The 8816-nt window shown below is 68.6% G+C and overlaps 2 protein-coding genes across 2 annotated transcripts; one reads left to right on the top strand and one right to left on the bottom strand.

Moving 5' to 3' along the window:
* Window positions 1–42: 42 nt before the first annotated feature.
* Window positions 43–4607, top strand: ARHGEF1 (Rho guanine nucleotide exchange factor 1). The gene is made up of 14 exons (XM_059718161.1): window positions 43–217; window positions 563–646; window positions 728–852; window positions 929–1043; window positions 1122–1222; window positions 1345–1422; window positions 1500–1576; window positions 1934–2101; window positions 2642–2729; window positions 2836–2937; window positions 3111–3424; window positions 3495–3989; window positions 4268–4353; window positions 4440–4607. Exons 1-9 carry the CDS (start codon window positions 166–168, stop codon window positions 2673–2675), a joined length of 834 nt encoding a protein of 277 aa, XP_059574144.1. The 5' UTR covers window positions 43–165; the 3' UTR covers window positions 2676–2729; window positions 2836–2937; window positions 3111–3424; window positions 3495–3989; window positions 4268–4353; window positions 4440–4607.
* A 310-nt stretch (window positions 4608–4917) lies between these two features.
* On the bottom strand, window positions 4918–8362 carry ERFL (ETS repressor factor like). The gene is made up of 6 exons (XM_059718141.1): window positions 8299–8362; window positions 7227–7461; window positions 6614–6803; window positions 6016–6136; window positions 5744–5925; window positions 4918–4938 (listed from the first exon to the last, which is right to left on the bottom strand). Exons 1-6 carry the CDS (start codon window positions 8360–8362, stop codon window positions 4918–4920), a joined length of 813 nt encoding a protein of 270 aa, XP_059574124.1.
* Window positions 8363–8816: the final 454 nt, after the last annotated feature.

Here is an 8816-nt window from a genome sequence, read left to right as displayed (position 1 = left end):
TGTGACAATGGCGGGTGGTGGATGTGGCCCCTTGCGCTGACCTTCCCGCCCCCCTTATTGTGCCCCCAGAGTTGTTTATGACGGAGTTTGCACACGTGCGGATGCTGCGGGTCCTGCTGGAGGTTTTCTACCAGCCACTGCTTGCTGACAGCTTCCTTGCAGAGGATGAGCTTGTTGCCATGTTTTCCCGGCCTGGAGGACCTGCTCGAGGTGCACGGTATGACCAGTGTGGGACCGAGGGGCACCTGGGGGCTGCGGGTCAGAGTGAGGGCAACAGGTGGAGGCTGCGGGTCGGGAGTGAGGGGCACCAGGGGAGGCTGTAGTTTGGGAGTGAGAGACGCTGGGGGGGGGGGGGGGGGGGGGGGGGGGGGGGCTGTGGGTTGGGAATGAGGAGCTCCTTGGGGTGCAGATTGGGAGTGAGGGGCACCAGGGGATGCTGCGGGTCGAGAGTGAGGGGCACTATGGGGGGAGGGCTGCGGGTCGGAAATACAGGGCACCAGGGAATGCTGCAGGTCAGAAGTGAGGGGCACCAGGGGCCTGACCCCCCTGGTGCTGCCCCCAGGTCTTTTCCTTGAGAGCCTGCGGGAACTGCGGGATGACAACAACTACGTCGTCCCTGAGATTGGGGATGTGCTCCTGGCCCGGTATGAGGCGGGGAGCCGGGGGCTAAGGGGGGTCACGGCCTCACAGGGGCTGACACCTCCCCCGGACCCCTGTCCCCCGCAGTTCGAGGGCACGGAGGGTGGCTGGTTCGAGAAGATTTCAGCACGGTTCTGCAGCTGCCAGTCCCACACCCTGAAGCAGCTCAAGGCTAAGCAACGCCGGGACCCACGCTTTGCACAGTTCATCCAGGTACAGACCCCCTAAACCCCCGACTCTGACTCCCTACCCTGATCCCGACCCCGATCCTGACCCCTTGTGCCCGCAGGAGGCGGAGAGCCAGGCACGCTGCCGGCGGCTGCAGCTGAAGGACATTGTACCCATTGAGATGCAACGACTCACCAAGTACCCGCTGCTGCTGCAGAACATCGCCAAGTACACTGGTGTGTGAGGGAGGTCAGGGGTCAGGGCAGGGGGCAGGGGTCACGGGCCAGCACTGACCCCTGTGCCTGTGCCCGCAGAGGCACCAGAGGAGCGGGCACGGGTGGAGCATGCAGCTGAGTGCTGCCGTCACATCCTGCACCGCGTCAACCAGGAGGTGCGCGACATGGAGAACTTCATGGTGAGCTGCCAGGACTGTGTTCCCCGCCCCGCCCCGCCCCAGCCCCCCGAGACCCGCAAGCCCCCCCCCAGAACTCCCAAATCCATATGTGACCCCCAAATCTATTTCTCCCCCCCCCGCAGAAGATGAAGGACTACCAGGGCCGCCTGGACCTGTCCTACATGAAGCAGAGCTCAGACCCACTGCTCAGCGACTTCAAGGTACCCAGGGGAAGAACTTGGGGACGTGGGGGGGTGGCTCAGGGAGACCCCCTGACCCCTGATTCTCCCCACTACAGGTGTCCGACATTACCAAGCGGCACCTGGTGCACGAGGGGTTGCTGACCTGGCCGCGTCTCCAAGGACAAGGCTGTGGGTGAGTGACCTCCCTCCTTGGGGCAGGAGGGTGCCTGGGGGGTCCCTGCATGGGGCAGGAGACGGGGGCCCTAGGGAGGGGTCCATGCAGGGCCTTGGGAGGTAATGGGGGGTCTGTGCAGGACCTGGGGGTCCCGGGGGCATCTGTGCAGGGGTGGGGGTTCCTGCAGGTCCTGGGAGGCATCTGCTGGGGCTGGGGAGGGTCTGCAGCTGCCCTGGGGAGGTCCCACGCAGGGCTTGGGGGGGTACCCAGGGGTCCCTGGGGTGCCCATGCTGGGGGGGCCGTGCACACCCAGGGGGTCCGTGTGGGGCCTGGTGGTCCCGGAGGGTCGGTGACCCGAGCCACCTCCCTGCGCAGAGGTGCAGGCGCTGCTGCTGGACGATCTGCTGGTGCTGCTGCAGCGGCAGGAGGAGCGCCTGGTGCTGCGCTGCCAGAGCCGCCCGGTCAGCGCCCTCGACACCGCCAAGCTCAGCCTCAGCCCCATCGTGCGGCTCAGCTCCGCCATCACGCGCCAGGTAGCCACAGGTAGGTGTGGCCTCCACCCACCCAGCATGCACTGGGGTCAGGCCCCTGGGGCACTGTGGGAAGGGGATTTTGGCCATGTCCCTGGGCCTGGGGCATTGTGGGAAGGTGAAATGTGCCCTGCCCTGGGGCATTGTGGGAAGGTCTGCGTGTATGTGGGGGGCTTGCCCTAGGGCATTGTGGGAAGGGCTGTGTAGTGGGGCTGCCCCCAGTGCATTTTGGGAATGGGAGCTTGGCCCCAGCCTAGGGTGTGGGGAAGGGGACTGTCTCCTTGTCCTGGTGCATCATGGGGAGAGGCACTGTGCCCTGCCCCAGTGCACTGTGGGAAGGAGGAATATGCCCTTACTGGGGCACTGTGGGAAGAGATATGTATATAGGGGGGCTGCCCCAGGGCATTGTGGGAAGCTCAGTGTTCTCCCATGTACCTGATTTATGTACACTCCTCCCACATCTGTGCCTGATGTTGGAGGGGTCTCTGCCCAGGGGCTGGGAGTAGGAGCCCCCAAAACCCCCTGGCTGACGGTGTCCCCCCCACCCCTGCAGACCGCAAGGCCTTTTACGTCATCAGCAGCTGTGAGAAGGCACCACAGATCTACGAGCTGGTGGCACAGACGGTGTCGGAGATGAAGAGGTGGGGGCCGCGGGTCGGGAGGGCAGGGCACGGGGGCAGGGGCTGTGGGTCGGGAGGGCAGGGCATGGGGGGGCAGGGAGCAGCCTGAGCTCGTGTCCTTCTGCAGCTGGTGCTCGCTGATCGACAAGACGGCTGGGAGCATCAAACTGCCCGAGTCCAGTTCGGTGAAACATTCTCGGCCTGGACAGAACCCGCCCAGCCCCAGCTAGTGAGTGCAGCACCTCTGGGGTGGGCATTGGGGCAGGTGGCTCTGGGGCGGGCGTTGGGGCTGGTATCGCAGGCCTGGGATCTGGGGTGGGCATCGGGGCGGGGTATCCCACCCTGGGATGCGGCTGGCTCTGGGGCTGTGGGGCAGGTGTAACAGTGCTCACTCTGCCCCAGCTGCCGGGAGCCGCTGCTCAGCACCTCTGAGAATGGGGCGTCACTGAAGGAGGACAGACGGTGAGTGTGGGGGGCCCTGGACTCCTGGGTTCCTCTCATTGGGGGCAACGCTAAGGACTCCTGGGTCCCCCCGGTCTTACCTGCCCTCCCCACAGAGCGCGACAAGGACAGGGCACTGGAGGGGGCTGAGTTTGAGGAGTGCAGCCCTGTGCCCCACCCCCACAACGATACCCCTGCCCTGGCCGCGCTGCTGCCCTGGCGCGGCCCCTGGGGGGTGCCCGAAGGGGCGCTGGCGGCCACCGCATTGCAAAGAGGTAAGTGACCTCCCACCCCATTTTCCCCCCCAGGACCCCTGCTCCGTCTCACCCCCCTGTGTCCCCCCAGTGTCAGCGCTGCGGCGGCTGCTGCTGGGGGAGGGCGATGTGGCCCCCCCCACGCCCCCTCCCCAGGCCGGAGCGGAGGCTGAGGAGGCACCAGGTGAGCGGGACCCAGGCGATGGCGCCGAGGGCTCGGAGGCGGCTCAGGTACCGGCAGGAGTGCAACATCATGCGATACCACGGGGGGGGGGGGGGCGCATTGTGGGATACACTAGAGGGTAGGATGGGGCATTGTGGGATTGGCCTTTTGGGGTGGGAAAGGCATTGTGGACGGGCATCATGGGATACGTTGGGGAGACAGGACGGAGCCACTCTGGGATGCAGGGATAGGGGGCTGGAAGCTCCCAGCCTGACCCTGTCTCCCTGGCAGGGGGGGTCCCTGAATGGCCCCCGGCCTCCGGCCCGGGGGGGCCCTGGCACCCCCCCACCGCTGCCCTCCCGCCTGGCTGCGCTGGCCCGGGACGAGCTGCAGCCCCTGGAGCTCACGCTGCATGCGCTCAGGGTAAGCTGCCCACCACCTGGTTTTTCCTGGGTGGGGGGAGCAGGTGGGGTCTCAGTCACCTGGGGTCTGCGGGGCAGACATTTGGACACTTGGGTTCTCCTCGGGGGTGGGGGGTTTGGACACCTGGGTACTCAGGCAGGGGCCCTAAACACCTGGGTTCTTCCCTCTGGTGGGGCTCAGATGCCTGGGTTTTTGGGGGGTGGGGCTGGGAGACCTGGGTTCTCCCTGGGCAGGCCCTGGGCCCTTTCCGGGCACCCTTAACCCCTTCCTTGCCACAGAACTTGGAGGAAGAGTTCTGGCTGCTCCAGGGGGCTCTGGCCAAGTGCGGCCCCCCCGCACCTGGCTTCACGTGAGGGCCCTGCAGGTATGAGGGATGGGGAGGGCTCTGGGGGGGGCCAGGCTGGGGGCAAGGTGGGGCTTGACCCTTTCCTCTCCTCTCCTCTCTCTTAGGTCCCTGGAGCCGATACCCCTCAGTTCCCCCCAGCTCTGCATCTGGATCGGGGCCATGGGGGTCAGCCTTTTGCTGGAGACTTTTTATATATATATATCAGAGGTTTTAATGGAGTTTTTATGCGGGGGTGGGGGGGAGATCTTGCTGCCAATAAAGTCCTGCTTTCCAATGCCTGGGTCCCTCTGGCTGCCTCAGATGCCTGGGTTCTCTCCTGCTTCGTGGGGCGTGGGCTACACTCAGCTGCCTAGGTTTTCCCCTGGTGTTGAGGGGGGAGGCTAGGACACCTGGATTCTCTTCCCCTTGGACTTGGACATCTGCGTTGAATGCCTCTCAGCCGTCTGGACTCCTTCCCTGTTTGGGGGGCCCTGGGCCACACTTGGACACCTGGGTTCCCTCCCACCAGGGCCCAGACACAGCAATCGCGGTCACACAAGGCTCCGGCCCGGCCCGGGGCTTTATTGGCACCGGCGGCTCCGGTCACTCCTTATTGCTGCGGCCCTGGGGGCGGGGGGTGGGGGGGTGTCACAGAGGGGACACACCGGTACCTGCTATGTACAGACCTGGTGGGGGGCGCGAGCAGTGATGTCACGGACACGCAGGGGTAGGGTATAGAGACACAAGCGCGGGAGGCGGGGGGTGCTATTGCACTGGGGGTGGGCAGGCAGGGGTTAACCCTCCCGTCCCCATGGTGGGGGGGTCCTTCAACAGTGGGGGCTGACACCTGGGTTCTTCCCCAGCGCAGGAAGGTGGGGGGAGCTTTTCCAGCTCAGGGGGGCGTTAGGAGCCTGGACGCCTGCGTTCTCCCCTAGCCCAGAGGGGGTGTCGCTGGGCGCCTGGCCGCCTTGTTTTTTTCCCAGTGGGGGGGGGGGGGATTCTAAGGGCCCAGACGCCTGGGTTCTCCCCTAGCCCATGGGGGCGGAGGGGGCAGCGTCCCGGATGCCTGGGTCCCTGCCTCGACTCGCAGGGGGTCTGGGGGGGGAGCGTGGGGCAGGGACATAAAACTCTCCTATAAAAATAGAGGGAGGGGTTCAGCTGTCGGGCCCGGCCCCCCCCAGCCCCGGGGGGGGGCTGAAGTCGCAGCCCTCGTGGTCCGAGCTGCACTCGCTCAGATCCGTGATCTCCAGCTCCGAGTCGGAGCCGCCCCCGGCCCCCCCCGCCGGCCCCGATCCGGGCCCCGCGCCCGGTCCGGGGCCCGATCCGGCCGCCCCTGACCCGTGCACCTCGGCCCGCAGGGGCGGGGTGCGGGGCGGCCCCCCCCGGCGCCCCCCGGCCCGCGTCGCCCCCCAGCAGCGAGGGGGGGGGCCCGGCAGCGGCCCCAGGGCGCGGGGTACAGGGGGGGCGCGTAGAGCGACGGCGGCAGCTTGGAGGCGCCGAGAGGGAAGGCGCCGGGCAGGTAGGGGTTCAAGGTCCAGGGGTACTCGGGGAACGGCGCCCCCCGCCCGTAGGGCCCCAGGAGTCCGGGCGGCTTCGCGTAGCCGGAGACACCTGCGGAGAGACGGCCGGGGTGAGGCCGGGTCCTGCCCCGGGCGCTCGCTGCTCCGCCGGCGCTTGGGGGTGCGGCCGCGGGGGTCTCACCTGAGCCCAGGAAGGGGAAGGCCGCGTCCAGCCGCAGCTTGTCGCCCTCGGGCCGCTCGAACGGGGCCCCGCGGCCGGGGGGGTCGCCCAGGCGGGGGCCGGCGAACAGCGACTGCAGCGTCTGGGGGGGCGAGGGCACGTCTGTTCGCGCCGCGGCCAGCCCCCAATTACCCCCCCCCCAGCTTCGGGCCAGCCCGTGTGTCCGCACCTGAGGTAACCCACCCCCACCCGGCGCCGGGGGCAGCCCTGCTCCCCGGCGGCCAGTAAGCTCCCCCCGCCCCTATGTGTCCACTCCCCTTACCCTGAATTAACTCCCCCAGCACTAGCGGGGTGCTCCGCCGCCCCCCGAGTTACCCACACAGCCCGTATGTCCAACCCCTCCAGCTCTGCGGGCGGCCCCGTCTCCCCGACCGACAATGAGCCCTCCCCGCGTGTCCTCCCCCCCTTACCCCGAATTGTACACATGGGGGGGGGCGTTTCCCCCATGTGTCCGCTCCCCGAGTTACCCCGAATCAACCGCCCAGCACTAGCGGGGTCCCCCCTCCGCCCCCGTGTGTCCGCTCCCGGGGTTAACCCCTGGAGGTGAGCGGGGCGGTACCTCGGGGGTGAGCGGGGCGCAGTCGGGACCGGGCGCAGGGCCGGCGGCGGGGCAGGGCCCCTGGGCCAGCAGCAGCGGCGGCGCCACGTCCAGCAGCGGGTAGTTGACCAGCACCACCTTGCTGAAGTTGAACTTGTAGGTGAAGCGTTTGCCCTTGGTCTTGTGCAGGATGCGCTTGTTGTAGTAGTACCTGCGGGGGTGGGGGGGGAGGTCAGCCGGACCCTGGGTTTCCTGCCCCGGCCTGGCTCGGGGAGCCGGCTGGGGACCTGCCCGGACGCCTGGGGTCGCCGAGAAGCGAGTGGAGCTAGGGGGCTGGGTGAGAACAGGGGGCTGGGAGCCCGGACGCCTGGGTTTCCTCCAGCCCCCGAGGGCAGTGCGGTGTGAGCCCCCCGGACGCCTGGGTCCTTTACCCAGCTCGGGGGTGGCTCGGGGCGAGGTCTGACATCCCGGGCATCCTTTCCCCTCCCCGCCCTTGCTGGGCCCTCACCCTAACCCAGAGCCGCCCCAGGGCCCGGGCACAGGACTCCTGGGTTCCTCTCCCGGCGGGGCTGGAGGAGGAGCTCCCGGGGCAGCCCCGGCCCGCCCCGGCCCGGGCCTCGGTTTCCCCGCTCACCGCAGCGCCCGGCTGAGCTTGTCGTAGTTCATGTGGGGCTTGCACTTGCGCACGCCCCACAGCCGCGCCACCTCGTCCGGGTCCTTGATGACGAACTCGCCGTAGTCGCCCTGCCAGGCGATGACCCCGCGGTACTCCTCCTTCTGCAGCAGCTCCAGGATGAAGTGCCACAGCTGGATCTGCCGCGAGCCCGGGCTCGACTCCGGCTTGTAGGCCCAGTCCGGGAAGGCGAAGCCTGGGGGCAGCGGGGGGCCCGGGGTGGTGAGGAGTCCGGGGGCACAGCCGGGGCGTGGGGCCCGGGACAGGCGGGTGCGGCTGGTCCCTGCGCCCCGGGGGTGGAGGCGTGGGGCCCGTGCGCCCTGCGTGGGGGAGACCTGGGGGTCCGTGCACCAAAGGCGTGGGGACGTGGGGTCCGGGCACCCTGGGCCGCGGGGACTTGGGGGGTCCCGTGCACCCAAGCATGGAGACACGGGTGGAGGGCGGTGTGCTTAGGGAACTGGAGACGTGGCGTCCGGGCGCCCTGGAGCACGGGGAGTGGGGAAGACTCAGCGCCTCGTGGGAGAAGAGTCCCGAGACCGTGGGGGATGTGGGGCCAGGGCACCCTACCATGTGGAGCGGGGGTGGACTCCGCGCCCGGGGTGATAGAGACGTGGGGCCCGGGCGCTCCCCGTGGGGTAGCCGTGGGGGTCCCGTGGGGACGCGGGGGGTGTCATGCACCCGGGGAGATGCAGATGCGGGGTCCGTGACTCCCGGACTGTGGGGAGCGGAGAGCGGGGCGCGGGGATCGGTGCACCAAGCGCGTGGAGACACGGGGGCCCGGAAGGAGGGCGTCCCTGTGCCCCGTGGGGCTCAGGGCTCCGTGCGGGGACGCAGGTGGGCCGGTACAGGCGCACGGAGCCCTCCGCTGCCCGTCGCCGGCCCACGTGCGCCCGGAGTGTGACCGGGGCGGGGGGCGTCGCCGTCCCGCGTGGGGAGGAGGCAGGGTGCGAGGGGTCGGCCCGACCCACGCAAGACGGAGCCTGGGGGGTTACGAGGTTTCCCGTGGGGCGCTGGAGGTCTCGCGTGGCCTTACCGGGGGTCCAGAGAGCAGGCAGCGGCGCCGTGAGCAGCAGGTCCGAGAGGCAGCTACAGTCCATGGCGCGGCGCGGGCTCTGCGTGGGGGGCGGGAGCGTGGGGGCGCGTGAGCTTGGGGGGCGCGGGGCAGCGACAGGCACGCACATCCCCCGCTCGCCCCGCGTGCGCCCCCCACGCAGGATCTCCCCTCCCCACGCGAGGTCACGCGTGTCCCATGTGTCCGCCCCACCCCGCTCGGTGTATTATGGGATGGAGGATGTGGAGGGCAGGATAGGGTTATATTACGGGATGGAAGGGGTGGGGGGCAGGGGTATATTATAGGATGGAGGTGGGGGCAGGGGTACGGATATATTATAGGATGGAGGGTGTGGGGGAGCTGAGAGCCGTATTATGGGATGGAGGAGAAGACCTCGAGGGCAAGGGGGTATTGTGGGATGGGGACAGGGGGGTGTACAATGGGATGGAAAGGTGTGAGGGTCAGGGGCATATTATGGGATGTGGGGGGCAGAGGCGGGG

Source organism: Alligator mississippiensis, chromosome 15 (assembly GCF_030867095.1).
Source record: "Alligator mississippiensis isolate rAllMis1 chromosome 15, rAllMis1, whole genome shotgun sequence".
NCBI lineage: Eukaryota > Metazoa > Chordata > Crocodylia > Alligatoridae > Alligator > Alligator mississippiensis.
This window is presented reverse-complemented; position numbering and strand designations above follow the sequence as displayed.

Bases quoted from the DNA above. Each gene is read 5' to 3' on its own strand.
- ARHGEF1 (XM_059718161.1), top strand. From the start codon at position 166: ATGAGCTTGTTGCCATGTTTTCCCGGCCTGGAGGACCTGCTCGAGGTG. The intron at 1,223-1,344 runs GTGAGCTGCCAG...CCCCCCCCGCAG, and splicing joins GCGACATGGAGAACTTCATG to AAGATGAAGGACTACCAGGG. The intron at 1,577-1,933 runs GTGAGTGACCTC...CTCCCTGCGCAG, and splicing joins CTCCAAGGACAAGGCTGTGG to AGGTGCAGGCGCTGCTGCTG.
- ERFL (XM_059718141.1), bottom strand. From the start codon at position 8,362: ATGGACTGTAGCTGCCTCTCGGACCTGCTGCTCACGGCGCCGCTGCCT. The intron at 7,462-8,298 runs GTAAGGCCACGC...CGCTGCCCCCAG, and splicing joins GCCTGCTCTCTGGACCCCCG to GCTTCGCCTTCCCGGACTGG. The intron at 6,804-7,226 runs GTGAGCGGGGAA...CCACCCCCGCAG, and splicing joins AAGCTCAGCCGGGCGCTGCG to GTACTACTACAACAAGCGCA.